Source organism: Neodiprion virginianus, chromosome 5 (genome assembly GCF_021901495.1).
Source record: "Neodiprion virginianus isolate iyNeoVirg1 chromosome 5, iyNeoVirg1.1, whole genome shotgun sequence".
NCBI lineage: Eukaryota > Metazoa > Arthropoda > Insecta > Hymenoptera > Diprionidae > Neodiprion > Neodiprion virginianus.
In genome coordinates, this window is record NC_060881.1 from 6,067,840 (window position 1) to 6,087,762 (window position 19,923).

A 19,923-nucleotide genomic window follows, 5' to 3' on the forward strand; every position below is an offset into this window, starting at 1 on the left:
CGCATCACGTGATCACCTATCCTGCCCGGTCATTGGCGATCCCGTCGCCCCGACACAGCGTCGTACTACGCTGGGACGCGTTCCATTCACTACCGTCGTCTCCTTCTCCCTCTAACCATCCGCCCGACGAGGACGCACCGGGGCTTTACCGTCGGTCGAACGAGGACGCGTAGAGCTTAGAAAATTTTTGAGCGACAACCTCGGTACCTACTCTCGAGTCTCGACTGCTCGCCGTGGCGTCGCTCGTTTAACTCGCCTCCGGCGTTTCGGAAACAAAGACGGCACTCTGCTCACCCTGCCGCGCAGGAGCAGGATAAGTAGCGTGCGAGAGGGAGGCAGAGAGAGAGAGAGAGCGAGACAAAAAAAAAACAAGACCTTTCGTTAGACTCTGTTGTGTGTACAGTACCTACACGTAGTTTCATCGTGCCGAAACGTGCCCAAAGTATGTATATACTATGTTGTACGCGGCTTCCTACGAGTTGGAATTTCGAACATTCTTCTCCTTTTTTTTTTTCTCTCTTGTACTTCTCCCGTACCCCCCCTCTTTTTCTTACCTTTCGCCCACCTAAATGACCACCATTTCGAAGAATAATAAATCACTTAAACATGACGCTAGGAGCCTTGGAGAAAACGTACGTTTTACCTAGATATGGTAGCAAATATTTAAGCGATATGTTTTTATTTTGTTTTTTTTTTTTTAGAGTATACAATATAATATAAAATATTCCGATTCCACGAAACTGAGATACTTTTTTTCTTTCTACTACTTACGTGGGTGGATGTTTCAGATTTAATATTCTGTGGTGGTTTGAAAATTTTTATTGTTTGAAAAGTTACCGGTAATTTATTGAATTCAGTAATGATAATCATAAGGTGTAGATATCAGGGTATAAGTAAAATAGTATCAAATTTATATGATGTAATCGCAAAACGAAGCGTTAAGTTTATTTACAAACAAGCTTTGTACAGCGTAAGATCTGGTTTTACTTTTTTATTTTAGGTAGTATTTATGTAACATCGATTTACATTGAATTATGTAATCTTGTTTCATTTCTTTTAATTATAGAATATGACTAGAACGAAGAATATCATTGATGAGTATAGTTGAGTATGTATAATATTTAACACTGCAAAATCTAGTTGAGTAGTTTATTACTTAACAATGCTTTAATCTTCAACTGTTATGTATATTTGTGGACATTGAAGTGAAAGAAGTGAACTTCAAGTTGTTGAGATTATTGGTAATGAACAGGTATGCCACTAAATTTGTGTCGTTTCCGTTAAACATATTCAAAAGCTTGCAGTCAGGTTTGCTCAAACCTGTTACTTTGATGATGAACCCATAATTTTTTAATGAATGACACGAAAGAGACTGCTTACAATTAATTTTGTAATAATAAATTTTAATACTATCTACGCACAGATTAAGTTACGTAGGATTTATGGCTATAGGAAATAATGGCAATAATACTTATATTCTACAAAATACAACGTAATATTTAATAATTATAAATAGAAATTGTGTAAAAACGATATAAATGTTCAGCATATAAAATGAATGTGACAAAAAGTGAAAAAAAGACTAAGAATTCGGTTCTCCCATAAATAACCATTTTTAAGTAATACTCTGCCATGAAAAATGGTTTTAGGATAGCAGTCTTTTCAACTCTAGAGTCTCTGCCATCTCCTACTTATAATAAGTTTACTAAAATGCCACGTGACTTATAGTTAGTTAACTTAAATATTAGTTAACCACCATTTTACTTCAATTCACACGTAAATTACTTCAACATTTTATTTAGTTCACGTGGCATGAACAGAAACTAAAATTTTTGCTTTTTCGGTTATCATTGCATTGCGAATAGTAAACAAAGTTAAAATGCGTGTATTTAAATGCAATTTTTTGTACTGTCTAATATATGAGTAACGTGTTTAATCAAATGCCAATGGCTTCGAAAAATAATTATATGAAATAATAGTGGCAAATTAGTCAAGACGAGAAAACATTAAACAAGTTCTTTGCAGTTAATTTTAACAAAAAAAAGATGTTCAACACGAATGTTTCAAATGCTATTAAATGCATTTTTACCATCGCTTATGATAATCAGTAAAGAGTAAAACAATTTTCATTCGCCTGTGAATTGTAGAGATAGAAATATTCACGTAAATTTACATTAAATCCTGGATCATTTACGCAAAGGTGAATGAATGAGCAGTATTCTTTCTATAACCAAGAGCCGTTTCGTTCTGATTATAGATCTGTTTTCAATAAACAGCCACTTTCTATTTCCTAATACTGAAAAAATATATATACATTTTATACATAATTCTCATACAAATAACAATTTTTTTACTTTACAACAATTTTTTCGTATCAACCGTCAAAAGAACCAAAATTAATTCTTTCTGGCGAATGTTATTTGTCAAACTTCCTTTCTTTTACATGAAACACAGTGGTTTTCATTAACATTTTCGTTTTACAATCCAGTTTTATATACAGTTAATTTCAACTACAATGATAGATAGGTAATTGCTTTCGTAATCTCCTGTTGCACGGACAGGAGTGTAACTACATACAATCTCTGAATCGAGAGAATAACTTTTTTGTTACATCCAAAAGTATGTATTAGACGTCGTTACGGTCGTAAAATCAGTTTTTCTAATTTAATCAAATTTAAAGCTATAGTTTCATTTAGAAAAAAATTATATATTTGTATATATAATTATATGTCATATATCATGTTACTTTACACTAATGTATCACTCTGTTTGGGTCATGGACAAGTTTATTTCCTTGATCTATCAATTAGTCAAGATTTTGACACGCAAAAATAATCTAGAAAAGACCGTATTTGTTGAATCGTTAGTGGCTATCAGGGGTAGTAAGGTTACTTAATATTCGTAAGGCACTAACATCGGATAACTGAATGAATCCTGTTTAAACCCCTGATCGTTGTGCAAATTACTTCTGAATACAAAGCTATAATTATTAGAAAGCGATATTCTCAGCAGAGCTGTACATAGAACTGTAACATTTCGCTTATGAACACTGAAAATAATAAATAATAATTGTAGAGATTCACAGAAAAGTGTTGCACGATTGTTCACATGTTGGCAAAATCCATCAGTGACGATGGACAATGTTTGCTTGGAAATTAACGTATTGTAACATCAAACAAATACGATTTCAATCACACAAGTCATTGAGTGATTTTATAAGGTTTATGTTTGAATAGGCACTGTATGTTGCCTATTGTTACAGTTCATTGATTTCATTATTACTTTGGCAGTTGAATTAATAAATTCGTGCGGATTCGCAAATTACTATGGAAAAAAAGCGTAAATTATTCTAAGATTGTTTATAAGTATTTTGAGAATATCTCCAGAGCAATGTTGAGTTTTAGGCAAACATCACGTAGCATTTGTAGCACTTGTGCGTAACATTAAGCCTAGAAAGTTAGGGAGTCAAGATACGAAGCTCCGACGAGATAAATATAGGTTAAGCATTTTGTGTATTCAATTCCCATATACACAGAAAATTGATTGCTGAATCAAATTATTGACACAGGGCTTTGAAAGTAGAATAAAATCTAGTAATCTTACGCATTTTTCTAAATGCATATGTAACATTATCCTGCAAACACTCACCATCTTAGATTCTAATGGATTCGTAGGAGTTTTCACGCAATCTTATCGCATCGTGCGAGAGAATTACTTTCGGTTTCGTGTAATGGCATTTACCAATACCGATATTTCTTTACACAATCGTTTCCGAGGTCGACGACGACTAAATGGTGATTAGGCAGTATCGCGATACCTGAAGGACGCCGTAGTTTTGAACTGTGAGAATCGATTTCAGTTAGCAGTGTACCGCCTCCAAGTTTTAGCACGTGAATTACACTGCGACCCTTGTCACATCGAGACCCAACAATCTTGCCATCCGTATCTACTGCAATGCTTCCATATCTTCCTTTCCCTGTAAGAATTTTGCAGAGATTTGTTATTTACATCTCAGATCAATTCCATGATCTAGTTCGTGTCTTATTCAATTGGCTCCACCCTTGGAGAGTATTTTTGCTGACCAGTGCTTAAGGAATTTGCAAGTTAGGTATTCTGTAAAATATTCTATTTCTTCCATTATACTTGGACTAAGATTGATGGACTTACCTTTACCTTCAGCGTAGATTTCTTCTGAGAAATCTCCCTTGGCGGAGAATACTTGAATACGCGAATCGGCGACTAATATTTCACCAGCTGGTCCGACAGTCACTGAACTTATCAATTTAAATGTATTCCGTTTACCCACCTGTCGAATATTCAATAATTTTATGATACATGTATATATTACACACATACATTTTTTTCATGCATTTCGTAATGTTATTAATTGAATGGAAAACTCACTTGAAATAACATCTTTCCATCACAATCAAAGACGAATACACAACTCTGGCCATTGTCGGCTACTAGTACGTGGCCATAACTTCTGTCCACAGCAACATCTATAGGTTCCTAGAACATTTCATACAATGGATAGTTTGAGAATATTTTATAATCGTTAGCATATAATCTATATGTATTTTCAAATGAATCTCGTATTCTTTCACATGCCAGAGAAAGTGGCGCAACCTTATAACGTTTAATGCTCACCTGGAATCCGTTGTACGAAAAGAATCGTATCATATCTCCAAACGAAGTCATTTCTGTAACTGTGCGGGTTCTCCAGTTTATCACTACAAGTCCTTGCTCGGAAATTGCGATTCCCGTACAACTACGTCCTTCCAATCCTTCATTAGTAATGTGCCTTTGGAATTCCAGATCGTGGTTCAAAACCTGATAAATGCAATAAACACTGTGAGGACCTTACCTTGTAATATCATAGAGTTAATATTACAGCCTGTGGCTTTACGGACTAAATTATTATTAATTTGCTTAACGAAACGAAAATTTGCTCGTTGGTAAAGAACAACTTGAATCGTAAAATCATGATGTGTTTACTGTAATCCGACAATTTCCAGTGTCTACAACATAGATTGTTCCATCGTCATCAACCGCTACAGCAACTGGTTGGTGAAAATCGTCTTTTCCGTGACCTCGTTTTCCGTACATTTTAACAGGTTCATTGTGCTCAGTTACATCAAAATAAAGAGGGTGATCTTTTATAGGTCGTTCGAAAACAGACACTTTCAAAATGTAACGACTCGCACTGGGTGGTCGAAACAATACTTCATATGTTCCATCCTCCAAGTCTTTAATCTCTGTTTCAACGGAAAGTGTTGAATTTGTCGATTGAATTGTTTCCGCTAATGTCAATTCCGCACTGATCGGATCACCACCTGCATTCCTGGGGTGTCCGTGATAATCGACTGTTTCTATCACAACTATTGACTGCAGCTTAGCAACTGCAGGTTCTTTCAGTCTTGCTCTACACAAACCTGTGGTAGCAATAAAATTAGCATGCCAGTTCCAATTTCTCATTGTAAATTATGCTCGCAACCGTTTTTCGTATAATTCTATAATTTACCTGGTAGTGTTGTGCTTGAACGTACTCGCCCAAAAGTACTAAGCACAGCTTCTATTTCCGCATGTGCTTCGTTGTGTAAAAATTCTGCTGTGATGAACGCATTTTCTCTCGGTTCACTAAGAGCTACGGCTGCATCCAATTGATCTGACAAGCTCCCAATTCTTTGAGTAATGTTTCGGACTTCGACCTTAAAAACAATGTATATTTTACTTAATCTAATCAAACGTTCACACCACATACAGTGTTACAGCTTTATACCTGGTACTGAAGACCTTCGCACTCTCGTTCAACTTTGTTCTTTTCTGCTTCAATCAGTGCATGCTGTTCTTCAAGAACGTGCTTCTTGTCTTTTGCCGCAGCGGTAACCGCTGCTCGGAGCTCCACTTTCCTCCTTTCTACTCGCGCAATTATTTCCGCAAACTCTGTGTCGACAGCATTCAAGCATCTCTCTGTGGCAGTATCGAGGCGTCGGAGCTCAGCGCCGACCGAATCTTGCGCCTGAGTTAACTATAAATTGTACAAGAAGTAGAGTTAAAATGAAGATTGCAGATTCAAGAAGTAAAAAATGAAAAATGTATCCACACCTTGGATATACACTCGTTCGCTTTGTAGAGCAGTATTTCTGACATACGTTTAATGGCGATACTAAAAGGAATAATAGTGTGTTCCGTGCATCCGGGTGAAGTGCCAGCATGGCTGCCGCCAGTGCAGACTGTGCAAAATACAGTATCACAGGTCTCGCAGAATAGAAGTTCTTGATTTATGTGGACCGAACATTTAGGGATGACCTGTAACATTTCGTAAAACCGCGTTTCTTGAGTTATCCAGTTGCGTAATGTCATGATAATAAATTCATCTTTACAAGGAAGATTAAATTGAATTACCAAAGATTTACTTCAATTGCACTAAAAATCTCACAAAATAGGTAGCAAATGGCTTTTAAATTCAAATTGAAGTAAATTTTTACAAGCGGTACTCAATATTTTTGATAGATTCTAGAAGACTATAAAGATTTTATATTTCAATGTTTCAGAATATTTGGGAGGAATGGACAAGTAATCATCTTGTATCCCGGGATGACGAGTAATGAAAATATACCTCGCGCCTCTGCCTGGACATGAGATCGAGCAACTGATTAACCAAAAAACTTGGTGGTAATGCCGGCACTCCACCTCGAGGAATAGTGATCAGTTCTCGACAAATAGGACATCGGAATGCTCCAGCTTCTCTGGTTTGTGACGCAGCGATCCTTGTCAGACAATGGAGACAAACCTGGGAGGAAATACGAGAGGTGTGATTCGGTTAAAAAAAAAATCAAACAGATTAAGAAATTTGTACATAATACATTTATACAACGATTACCAACCGTATGCGAACATGGTAGTAATTTTGGTGTGTGTTCACTGCCGTCGTACACGCAGAGACAAGTTCCACACGTTAAAAAACTTTCGTTAAAATCTTCGTAATTAATGCTGACTGTTTCCACGAGCATCGAGCTCATGCTGACCATTCGCTCCCCTAGCCGCGTCCTGGAACGTTATAAATTGAGTAAAAAAACAACTTTCTTGCACCTTGGTACTATCCTGAATTTTAACAGTTTTCAATCGAGGAATGAAAATTAGGTGACGAGTTTTTCTTTTAGCTCCGAGTATTCTTTTCCCCGCAATCAATGTCTGACTCATTGAGTAGGTCAGAGAAAAGTTTTGCGTCGATATTTCAGGGAATCGTTTCCTTTTTCACAGAAAATAAGGAAGTGAAGAAAAATATGACATCATCGGAGTTGCAAGAGAAATGTCGAAATTTTTAATTGAAAATAAAACTTACTGAATGGCGAGCCGTAAAGCTTCCATATCGGAGCAAAGCTCCAAGCCGCTTTAGGATTAAACGCTCACTGACCAAGAATGCTGGTATTCGACTATGTTTTTCAATTCAAATGTAAGGAACAAAGAAAAAAATATAAGAGACGTGTGATTGTTTGAAACTCCTTTGTTGTTTAGAGTCCAGGTTTAATTAATCGTGGATAATTATTCAACGATTTAAGAACGTTTAAAAGAAAGTTAAAAAATAAATAAATCTAATTTCAATTGTTTCGCAGTTGCAATGTTATCGACAATGAAAATCGGAAATATAGTAGCGACAATAACCTTCCCCTGCTAACACACTGCAATCGGTATGACAATATAATATTTATCTCCTTCTATCGTCATTTCTCAACCTGTGTTTCGGCAATTTTCACGTCGAGACGCTCGTCCGTTCATTGCCTGTTTACCGACGTATCTATACTGTCCATCTTCTATCCGTCCACCAATTCTATCTCCGTGTTGAAAAAAAAACAAACAAACTGTTATTATCACTCGAGTGACATTAGCCTGCGACGTGAAGCGTATATAAATGCACAGCACGCGTATTCGATCGTAAAGTAATCAATCAACGAAGGTAAGTAAGGAAGTACAACATGTATATATAGGCAGCAGCCCGAGCTACCGGAGCCAAGCGACGAAGCTTTTAATTTTTCTAAACAAAACACGGCCGAGTCGAAGCTACGTTGCATCGCGGCAGCAAGGCAGCAACACTCGGCTCTCGGCTCGCGGCACTGCACTTCACCCATACGTTGTTGGTTCGTTGTTACATGCTTATGGTTGTTACGCGTGCAGCTGTGTGCGCGACTTCACAGCTGTGCCGTTTCCATGTTCGTCCGTGTGGTGCCGTTGACATTCGGCACGAACTAGTATTCGTCGGCGCACACCAGGCGCACCCGGTTGCCGGTGTGTGTTTCCTACGTTTCCTATCACCTCGACGCATCGTCCGCCGCGCCGCCGGCCAGCAGCCTGAGCTAAGCTAAGAAAAGGATCACCGATCCGATTCCATCCCGGCATCCATTGCGGCTCCGTGTAAGCCGTGTGCTTGTGTTTGACTCTCGGAGTTTTACTCCCAGCTCCCGCTGCACCGGCAAAAGGTGGCTGCGTCTGAGCAACTGTGAGCAACCGAGGGTAAGTCGCGCAGGTGTACCTTGTGCGTGTGCTAAATATATGTACAAAATGTCTGTATGTACAAAATGTCTGTATGTACACCGGCAATTCGTAGGGAGAGATGCGTAGTTGAAGATGCGCAGCACCGGCACTTGTTTTTCACGGGAGAAGAATTTCAGAAACAACCGAATCACGTGTTTGCACACTCGTTTGTTTCGGGATTTTCAAATTTACGAGACTGAAGTTGGCAACCTAACGAAACATTGCGGGTAAAATCATTGCTGAGCAATTTAAGAATGATTTTCAACCAGTTGATTTTTCAAAATATACAAGATTGTTTTCTTTGTCGTGGTTTATTAGATTTTACACAGTTCTAGAGGTGCGAAATAACGACTTAAAAAAAAAAATTAGATCTTTACGGTAACGTTACTAACTTCGTCCTCGTTCGAATTTGCCATTACCGCTGAACTCGAGATATCATGGGGTAAAATAAGGAGAGAGACCGATATTTCGACAAGCCTTCAGCAAGCATCTCCGCGTCGGTTTAGCTCCGATTTCTTCACGCAAACCTTTGTTCTCGGCATCGTCAGGTGAAGTGCATTTGTGGTACGTATGTATGTTTGCACTATCTATTTGGAAATGCAGGTTTAAAAGCAGCTCCGTATCTACATACCAGCATTCTCGTTCCGGCTAACAATAAGCTGTGAACTAAAAAGGTCGGGCCGATTTCCCTGCATGGATGAAGAATACGCAATTGCTGCACGTGTCTGGACCTTATTATTATATATATTACTCACTCATGCCTCATTGTCAATCATCCGAATGCATATTTTTTGCTTCTCAAGTGCGAACGTGATCATTGACTATACCGTATACCGTATATAATCATGAGACTGAAGTTAGTAAAGTCAACGCAACGAAACGTTGGGGGGGAGAAATAAATATTTCGCAAGTTAATAGTGATTTTCAAGTAGTCAAGTTTTCAAAATATGAATACGTTTCGTCCTATTACGGTTTACTGCATTTCAGACATTTCTGGAATTATCAAATAACGATTATTTCGAAACCTAAATCATTACAATTCAATCTTCTCCTCTGTTCTACGGACTCCTTTAGCCTGGCGAATCACGTTTATATTTCCAGATGATCGTTCGTTAATAATCAGTAATATTAAGTTGATATTGTGGTAAGCACGATTAGGAATGCGGAAATCTTCGTAAATTGAAAATACATTTGTTCAAATCGATTGAATACAAAAATTGTACCATGTTGCAGGCTTGGTTTTATGGAAATACAAACACAGCTGTTTCTTGTATTCGGGTAAATGAGACTTGAAGGAACGAATAAAACATGCAACAGCGTTACAAATACTCGTTGACTGATTATGGTTTATACTCACATGAAGGGGCAGCAATTCATGAAGGTTTCGTCCTGCATCAAACGAATAGATCACCAAGCTGTAACCCACGAAGAAGTAAGCATTCGTCGTCTAAATCAGGTTCCGTATACATAAATTTTATTACGACAACACTCAGTAATAATAAATAAATGAAAAGACGATAGAATTATTCTCTGTAACAGCAAAGAATAACCGCGTAGATATCAATTCGCGATCGTCCCCGAGATCTAATAGCAGCCAATTCAACGACTTTCCTGCACTAACCCCGCATCGCGTGGATATTACGAGGGGTCAAGTTAGTAACGCAATTGTCGATTAACGAAAGATTGGACAAAAAAAATTACACTTTTTGAATTTTATAACGACGAAACGAGCTAAGTTTATAAAATACTAGCGTGTCTTGCCTCGTTATACGGTTTACTGAATTTCAGACGGTCAAACATTCGTCAAATAACATCGTTCGGAATAACGTTACTAAATTCAACGCTATTGCACGTTGCACTTTGCCGTTATTATACCTATACAAATACCGAATCGAAGAGAACAGTTTTCATCCGTGTTACCGCGACCGCCTTCTACAGAGCATTCTCAATCGTATTACACCTAATCCTGCTATATTAAATTACTTAAGCTACTGCTGCCGAGGGCATTGAATTTCACGATCGTGAGACGTATGCCTGCACATCATGCGTGGCACATACACCTGCAGTTAGTCGTCTGCCGTAACATCGTACAATTACTGTTATTACGCGGCTGCGATAAATAAAGCGCCCGCGACGATGAGGGGAATATTAATTTTGACTAATTTCAATTCGAGACTCGTTCGAACTGATTGCTGCGAAACTTTCGTGCGACACCTGCGAGCCGTTGCACGTGCAATCTGTAAGTTATTATACGCGTGTATAATTTTTCAATGTTCGCAGCGATGTTTCTGCACTTTGTGCAGGCAGCCGCTGCACAGTTGCATGTTATTTCTAGTATACCGTTTCCTCGACAAAAGACCAGGTGGATCAGTTTCTGGTGTCGCGTTACGACTCCGGAAACCTGATACACACCCTGTGCTACATGTAAATATGTGTAATAATATATAGTTATGTAGGTATTATACATACCGCCAGAATGGGAACACTGCCGAAGGCGTGCAACGTGGAATTATTCATACTTGTTAATTCCGTTCGCAATTTTTATTCTAAATATTTGTATGTATAACTTGTTGAAAAATTCCGCTCGACATATTTTCGTATAGGTATAATAATTTCGTATATTCGAGAATAAGCAATCACGAAGTTGTCAAGTGTTACAGGCGTTCATATGTACTTTTACTTACTATGCGGAGCTTATCGTTGGAAATAATCTCTTAGTGTACGAATTTTTAAAACCAAATAGCGGCGGTGAAAGTTGTGTACTTATGGCATACAGACGCGGCGTATAAGACAATATCGTGCATTCGGTGTAGATCTTTGGTCTCTACAACGTGATATGGAGAAGCCAGATTTAACTTCGAAGAACTCCTGAGAATGTCCATACGTTACTAGAATTAGAATGCCCAAGTCTCGTTTCAACTATACCGAATATCTAGAATTTCTTTCACGCGTATTTATTACATATATACTTATATATGTGTATATATGTAGGGCAGAAGTTGAAAAAACTCTCCCCGATCCCTACTATGTATATAACTATCACTGCCCTTAATCCTGTAACGTACGTATGCATTCGACGACTGCACTCTCAATTATCGAAAAGTAAAGTTCCGTTGGAGCAAAATTGCGAAAAATTAAATATACTCGGTCAGCGTAGTTTACTCAACGTGTAAAAATATCGAAAATCCAAAACAAAGAAAGATCAAAGTTGTGAAATTCATAGAACTGAACATCTTCGATCGCCTTTTCGACATTTTGTCCTTTCGGAATTTCGCACTTCGGGTTTCGGACTATTCGAAACTTCGATCTTTCGTCCAAGTTCCATTTCTGTACTTTAACTTTCGTCGTGAAAAAATTCGTTATTTTACGCTTTCGGAACTTTGCAATTTTGGAATTTCAACCCCACCCCGACTCAAGCTAGCAATCGCCTCCGAGCTACATACGTGTGCATCAGTATTCGCGAATTTACAACGCGTTAATTTAATTACAAAGCATGAGAACATCAGAATGAGAAATACCCATGTAAGTAGCAGCAGCATCAACGGGTCGGACTCTGCATGCAACAGGGAATAAAGCAAGGACAGCTGATATTGATTTCCGCGCGTGTACGAGAGTCGGAGCGGCGATAGTGCGTAAAAGGATGTATAAACGAAGCTACCGAACAAGTGGCTTCCGAATCAGGAACAAACTCCTGGAAGATTTCGCGGCGCGAGTGCGGAAATTGAAACGGGGAAGAGAAAAAAGGCGAAGTCTGGATGCTTTTCGTGGTTTCCGTGCACTACACCCCGCAAGTAACGTCCGTCCGTCCATTCATCCACCCACGTCTCTTCTTCTTCTACACAACGCACCCCAGAGAAGCGCGGAGAGCATGCGCACCTTGATTTGGGTCACTCACCAGCCGACAAGCCGCGCAATATTTACGTCGAATCATCTACCGCAGCAGCAGCGCCAGGTCCGCCTTTGTTCGACGATATTCAATTTCCGAAAGTCTCACGCTGGAGGTTTTTATTCGCGATCGTGAACGACACCGAGAAATTTGCGTTCCCGAGGAAAGGGGCGAACCAACTTTGCCCTTCTCAATTCTGCTCCGCAGGGTCAAGCGGGGCTTTTTTCGGGGGTGCGAAAGCAGAAACAGAAGCAGACGCGACGCGAAGGAATCGAAACTATGGAAACGCGCAGCCCGGCTGAGCTGAGGCCGAACCGAGAACTGACGCCCCTTCGCTTCTTACAAGTACCACCACCCCACGCCAGGGGTGCAGTCTGTGCTTTGACCGCTTTGACAGAGCCGCGCCGCGGCCCTTTGACAACCTTTTATTGGCCGTCCAGGAGGCCTTCCAGCTTCCCAATTATCGCCCTTCGCAATTATCACGTGTGTGTGTGTGTCTGACTGCCCTGGTGAAAATGATTTCTACGACAAACTGGGAAAAGGGATGAATCGTAGTTTTTTTTTTTTTTTTTTTTAATTTATAGACAACTACGATTCTTCGTGAATATGTATGAAAATTAACGACGCTTAACGGAAATTGAGGAAAATATGTATACAACTTCAGTAAAACGTGTAAGTTTTGCGTAGAAAAAAAACAAGATCTACAATTGAAATCATGAGAAATAGTTCCGCGTACATTTTGAGAAAATAAAACAGAAAATTTGTGAGAAACTACCTTTGATTAAGCAGATCAAAACTACGACGCGCTGAATATATAGAAATATGAAAATGTATGGAAAAACTGTAACCGTTGATAAATAGAACAGTTTCTAACAATTAGATTTTGTAATAATTTGTAGAAATTTTCCGCGCTCATTATCTTAAACATCATGATCTACGAAAAACTGCGAATTGTTACGAAATGCAATTTCAGAAACTATGAATCGGCCCAAATTCTACACTTTTGTTTAGAAATTTCCGTAAATATTTAGTAGAATTCGTAGATCAGTTTTCCTGATCGAGGAAACACTCGATGCAGGCGACCTGAATCGATTGCGCTATAATTGAACGTCGCCGATGTGTTCAAATTGATTTTTTTCGCATTGTTTTTTTCCGAATTTTTACTTGGCCGTATACCAAATCGTATCCAGATTAGTAAATAAAAATCTTATTCACGGCACAGATTTCCGTCCCGGCTGTGAAGTTTGCCACTTAAAATACACGGGTTTTATTAAAAATAAGCTCCAGTATGTATTTTCTCGCAGAACCGATCGTTTGTAATAAAATCTATTTTTGCAAAAAGTCAGTGAGCGTTGATTCCAATATTCAATAAAAATATCAGTATCGTCCGTAAATTATTCTATATCAGCTTTACCCGACTAAAATTTGACTCTTGTGATATGAAATTCTCCATTGACGATGTTGATATTTTTATTAAATAATATATTTGATTATAGAGATAAGAATAGAGACTCATGATTCTGAGGAGTTTTCTATTTATTTATTTAGAACCAATTTCAGAGGCGTCCCGGTAAAATTTCAAAGAAATCCAAAATAAGGACGACCCTAATATTGTACTTTTTGGGCAACTTGTGTATTATCATACGGGGTAATTTAGGGCTTCGGAACTGATTTGCGTTAATATTTTCGCACTAGGCGACCTTGTCGCCAATTATTAATTTACACAGTTTTATATACATAATAAATATATTACGGATCGATGCTCCTAGGGCAAGTTTTTGATTCGTTCGTTATATTATACAGTTCTTTTGCAATCATTGAATCATCGCTTTCAATGTACAATTGGAATTATATAAAAAAAGAATTTGCCCTCCTTCTCCTTTTTTTTCACGTCTGTCTCGGAATGATTTAAAAGTCGTGAAAGTCTTTTCTTGCAACAATTTTTTAGTTTTACAATTTGACTATCGTTTGCTTTGGGAAATGATAGCAGGTAAAATAGCGTTGGTGAGTTGTTTCGTGAGCTTTTTCAATTTGAAATCATTGATCTATGAAGAACTCGCGCATCCCGATCGGTAAAAGCGAGCCCGTCTATTCGCTTTAAAATCAACCTAGTAAAACCATTTCGCCACCGGTGTCAGCACCAGCTGCAATCGTGAATCGAGATTAGTTGCAAAAGAGAACATTTAACTTACGTGCGCAACGTGGGATGAATTATTTGTTGAAAAGAAAAAAAAGAAAAAGTAAAGAAGCAGTTAATAGTAGTATTTTGAATATGTTCAATAATTTATTGACCGGAGTAGATTCTTCATTGAATTTATTTTAATAAAAGGAAAATTTATCGCAGGAACTTAATTATAATATCTACGTACAGCTATCGGAGTTTTGCATAAATATTGCGGGTAAAAAAAATCTCTGAAATAGCTACAAACATTTATAATACAAAATGAACTTTTCCCTATTTATTTTGACAAATGTTGATAAATAAGTATGTATTTTTGTTTTCTCTCATAAAAACTTTGGTATATTCTTCGAACCTGTTTTAACCGTAAATATATTTGGAAATTTATTTTATTTTAATTCAAAAAATTCTGCGAGCTTTTCCTTAAATCTAATCAACAAATTCCCTGAAATGATCCGTAATGAACGCACACGTCAGTTATCTGAATTTCCTTCATCGGGAAAAAAGTGCCATCAATTTTTTTCATCGTTGACGAATGCATTAAACACCGACTTCAATGAACTTTTAATCCAATAACCTCCCAAAATATTTTTTTTTTGCATTCTTTACAAAATTTGTCTGCAGAGAAATATTATCATCGGGTATACGGATTATATGATGTTTGTAATATTCGTTCGTTTAAAATGTACGAATTTTTACGGGTGCGTTGCTGCTTGCGAGCAGTATTTTATCATCGTTACTACATTCAGGGGGCCGAAAATTAGTCAAAAATTAAGAAAAATTGAGAATAATGAAAAATTGCTACCTACTTCCGCCTCCCGCAGAGGGTGCGAAGGTACGCCCAGATAAAGAAAGAAAAAGAAGAAGAAGAAATAGAAAAAAAATAACAAAGAACCACTAAATTAGCAAAAAAACGAACGGAACAAATTTTCATCTAAATAAAAAATCCGCACATACGCATCATGTAAAAGATGAGGCACTCGCTGTCTGATCTCAGCTACCTTTCGGGAATTCAGAGCAATTTATTCATACCGGCGATTTATGCCCTTTGTAAATAAAGATGGAACCAAGGGGGCGTGCGTAATTTGACAAGGGAATTGTAAATCAAGCTTGTTCGCGGATCAGCTTGTTAGTGCAGTGTGCACAGATCTTTTGCCTACATTTATAATAACTGACGGTCGTATCGAAAGACTGCTTCCGCGAATTTTTTACTCTGCAAACGAATCAGTTTGTTTGTTCCCAGATCAATAATTTATTTGGTTCAAATAACATATGTATCGGGATGTGCCAGAAAAAAAAGCATACTTTTTTTTTCAAACGAGGATCAAAATTTTGGTAGAGCATATCAAATGGAATACCTCAGCCAAATATGAGCTCTTGATATTGATATTTTGAGGTGCCTATTTTAGGTTTCCATTTTCCGTTTAATTAACATGTAAAGAAGTATCGGAAAATTTTCGAATTTTTATTTTCTCGTAAACGGCTTGACTTGGAAACTATCTCATTGCAGAATCTTATAGGAAATTTCACGCTGTATAAAAAAGTAATGTTTTATTTTTTCCTACTAAGATCAATATGAGGGTAGTTTGATTCTATTTGTCGTCGCTAAGAACAAGTAAATATCGTATTTAAAGAACAATCGAATAATTAAGACCGTTTTAGCCCCCATGAAAATATTCACAATTTAATTAAGGAAAATTTTACTTCGTTTGAATAAAATTTCTTCGACTCAAATGAGTATTTAGAGTATTCAAAGAGCCATTCTAAGAGCTTACGCAAACATTCCTGGAACGATATCAACTTCTTGCCAGTAAAACAGGAATCGGAGCATTAATAAATTCATTATATCGCGGTGCTAATGCCAAAACGGCGTATATATTTTTTTTTTTTTTTTAATTACCAATCGTTCCGCAGACTTGTTTTTAAATTAAATATTGAGAAAAAATGTATACACGCCCTTTTGTGGGGAAAAATAAACAATAAAATAAAAAATAAAAAACACAAAAATACCCATAAAATATAACAGAAAATATAAATTACAAATGAGGAGTATTTGAATAAACCTCATGCCGGTAATAAATTGTCCGGGATATTTACAAAATAAAAAGATGTAGGAAATTGGCGTTTCAGTCTTGTTTGACGCATTCCTAATCTTTACTCTCTTAGCTTCATACTTTGTAATATGATGTATCTGTACATCAAATTACTTCTCTCTAGATTTCGGCGAAACGATACGAAAGGGGTTTTACGATACGAAAGTTATGTAAACCTCAGGGAAGTAGAACATTGTCTTGAGATATACAGGCACCCACAACTCGATTAATCTCAGCTCAATCGGCATAATCTAAAATAACTCGTCTTCCGCTTAGGGCCGCAATGTCGTTATATATATATGTGTGTATATATGTATATCGGTATAATAGATCGATATCGCTGTGAATTATGACGCCCGACCCTCTTCCCTTTCTCCTACTCTTCGCTGTCTCTATCAATTTATCTTCGGCCATACAGAAACTCTCCTCGTGACTTTGATAATTGCAAAAAATAATAATCGTGAAACAGTATGGCATCCATCGTTGAACTCACTGTACATCGATAAATTTTACGTTATATATCGCGTGTCTAACGGTACGAGTTCGTAAGCGTCACCTTACGACCTTTTGCTGTTGAAAAAGGCAAAAGGACGGATATTTTTTTGTGATCGTATCCAGGCTTGAAACGTGATAATGTGATCAGAAACGTTAAAATCGAGTAACGGTTTAAGAAAACAGTTTAATTAAAAGCAAAAGTTCGCGTGTACTGGTAAGTTACGATCTTCTGCTACTGGTTCAACCATAAAAACCTACTTTGACTTATTCCACAAGGTCGTATCTGCCAAAAATAATTTTTATCACTTCTCTTGGGCTCGAGTATGAATTCATCGACTAAAATTAAAGGATTGTAAAAGAAATACAAAAAAACTGCAATAAACTAGTAACGATGTCAAATATTGTATTGATGATCACGTACAATTGTCGAATCATATATACGATGTACTTCGCGAAAATTAAAAAATCAAAAGTACCGGAGTTATAAATAAAAGCTAAGATATCGATATGCTTAGTTTCAAATCGCTTCAAAAGTATTGTAATTCATATCACAAATACGTTATATTTCAATCCACGTTGACTGATTTTAGTCTAGAGGAAATGTGTTTCGACAAATTTGCAAGGACCAGTCGCAAATAAAAACTATTACAGCTGGGAGTTTTTAGAATCATTCTTTTAAATCTTATATCGGACCCGCAAAATTATGCAACAATTTTTTAGGCCCGTAAAACGAGTAGGTATCAAGTTAAACGTTTTTCGATGGTTGAACTCTGCGGATAAAATTACCCCTTGAAATTACTTCATCATTACAGCTAACGACCAGGATTCAGTCGGTGGAAAATTAATGATACAGATATATAACTGATTTATAGTTCCCCGTTAATGTAGGATCATTGGGTGAACGCCGCCAAGTTTTGTCAGTGGTACAATTATTCAAATGGAATGTTCAAGCAAGTATTTCGAGGTAACATTTGCTCGCGTTTAGGGCGTACACACCGTTACAGATGTTTCTCCTGGATTAAATTTACTCGCCTGATTTCGATCACGGCACGTCAGGCTGATCGGATTTCCGATAATGATAAAGGAATGTACAGGAATACTAGACTGTGTAGAAAAAATCGACGGTTTGATTTTTTTAAGCTCAAGCCGAAGACGTTGTCAGAAGTTTTAGCTCTTAATATTAATTTTAGAGGTGGTTCAACGCGATTTTTTATTTCCCGTTTGAATGACACGGGAAAAATTTGTTTTAAATTTTGAAATTTTGTAAAACGTCAACGCATTAGCGCACCGATAAGACCAAAACGTATTTTTTTATGAAATTGAACGCTCTACAAAAAAGATTTCTCGTCATTTTCTGATAAATCTACTCTTTCAAAAATTATTCAAGGTCCTCCCTCACGGGAAAAAATCCCCACTTGGGTGTAAATTCGTACCCCCCACTCATAGATAATGCTAATTTCCCATAAGAAAGAAGTTAGGGGTACGAATTTACACCCAATTTGGGGTTTTTTTCCGTGAGGGCTTTCTCGACCTTTGACCTCGAATAACTTATTTGACTCGATTGCGTGGTACGATGATGTGTATTTTTTACTCTTCAGTAGTAGCACCAATGCCCACTAAAACCTCGCGGTTACAGATTTTTAAAAAAATTATTACTCTTACAATAACAAATGTACCGAGAAACAAAGTTTTTCCCATGTCTTCGATTACAAAACGGACTATCTTGGAGTCGAGGGAAAATCATGTGAAAAAATTAGTCAATGGTTTCGAGTTAATTGAAGTTGTTTCGGGGGGCGGGGTTGGGGTGGAAAAAATTCCTCAACACCCTAAATAAGGACCATTCCAACAATACGTGTATCGTATTTGGGTATGTAGACATTTATTCCCTCGACGAATTCGCCCTGTTTGTATAATACAATATTGACCGACGACCCTAGGCTTGAATACGGGGTAAAAACAGGGTTGGAATCACTTTCACTGGGCGGTAATCATAAGGAAGACTCACCGAACTTCTCATCCCATGGTATAATTTACAAGGGTAAAATCGTCCTTCGGCAGTCTCGTCGGCCGGGCATTCGTCCCGCAGAGGATGTTGCCGACGTCGTTTCTTATCAACGATGGGATTTAGATACATATGTAATGTATACATATACATATACATATACATATATATATATATATATATATATATATATATATATATATAACTCGGGTGAATTACGAGGCGAGAAAGGTGGTAGTGATCGCCTACCGAGTTTGGACGAAGGTTGTTGGTCACGAGGGTGACGTCCGACACCGAGAGGGAGGTCAGGCGATGCGCCGCCGTCAATATCTATCTTTGATTAACGATCTAAACCCCGCAAAAGTGGTTGTTGTTTGACCGCAGTGAAACCTGCCGCCATGGGATTTGGTTCGCAGCTGGGTTCGCTTGCCGGAGGATCGAGGCTCCCAATCCTGGATCGCAAGGGGGAATAAAATCGCGGTTTTTCCTTTGTTTAGCTTTCGTTTTCTGATGAATCTTTTTTTAAAAATCCCACCATTCTTTTTTTCCACTTCAGTACACACCACTTTACAAAACGAATTTTGTCCGATTGAAGAAGAGTTAATTAAATCCAACATCCTTTGGCGTAACGTGAATTCGTGGAGATTGATCGAACGCCCGTGTATTCGACATCGATGCTATTTTCAGCTAATATCCGTTCCTGTCCGCTGCGTATATCGCATGAATTCAAATT

The 19,923-nt window shown here is 37.7% G+C and overlaps 2 protein-coding genes and 1 long non-coding RNA gene across 8 annotated transcripts in view; 2 read left to right on the plus strand and 1 right to left on the minus strand.

The window, feature by feature from the left end:
* The first annotated feature begins 27 nt into the window (after positions 1-27).
* LOC124305343 (uncharacterized) lies at positions 28-6,900 on the plus strand. The gene is made up of 2 exons (XR_006908368.1): positions 28-442; positions 6,558-6,900. It is a non-coding gene; the product is annotated as an uncharacterized LOC124305343 (long non-coding RNA).
* On the minus strand, positions 1,364-12,744 carry LOC124305316 (tripartite motif-containing protein 2-like). Of its 6 annotated transcripts, none has more exons than XM_046764590.1 (12): positions 12,431-12,744; positions 9,893-9,924; positions 6,891-7,053; positions 6,623-6,796; positions 6,109-6,312; positions 5,783-6,031; positions 5,525-5,711; positions 4,999-5,435; positions 4,651-4,833; positions 4,405-4,512; positions 4,174-4,306; positions 1,364-3,976 (listed from the first exon to the last, which is right to left on the minus strand). In XM_046764590.1, exons 1-12 carry the CDS (start codon positions 12,464-12,466, stop codon positions 3,738-3,740), a joined length of 2,145 nt encoding a protein of 714 aa, XP_046620546.1. In that variant the 5' UTR covers positions 12,467-12,744; the 3' UTR covers positions 1,364-3,737. The 6 variants fall into 6 exon arrangements, with proteins under 6 accessions (XP_046620546.1, XP_046620545.1, XP_046620549.1 ...); XM_046764589.1 differs by having other exon boundaries at positions 4,168-4,306; XM_046764593.1 differs by having other exon boundaries at positions 4,168-4,306; positions 9,893-9,950; positions 12,431-12,743.
* Positions 8,403-19,923, plus strand: part of LOC124305321 (alkaline phosphatase-like) — a 236,204-nt gene continuing 224,683 nt past the window's right edge. The window contains exons 1-2 of the mRNA XM_046764612.1: positions 8,403-8,514; positions 9,769-9,967. The gene's annotated coding sequence lies outside the window, so the exon portion shown is untranslated. The remainder of the gene's footprint in view (positions 8,515-9,768; positions 9,968-19,923) is intronic.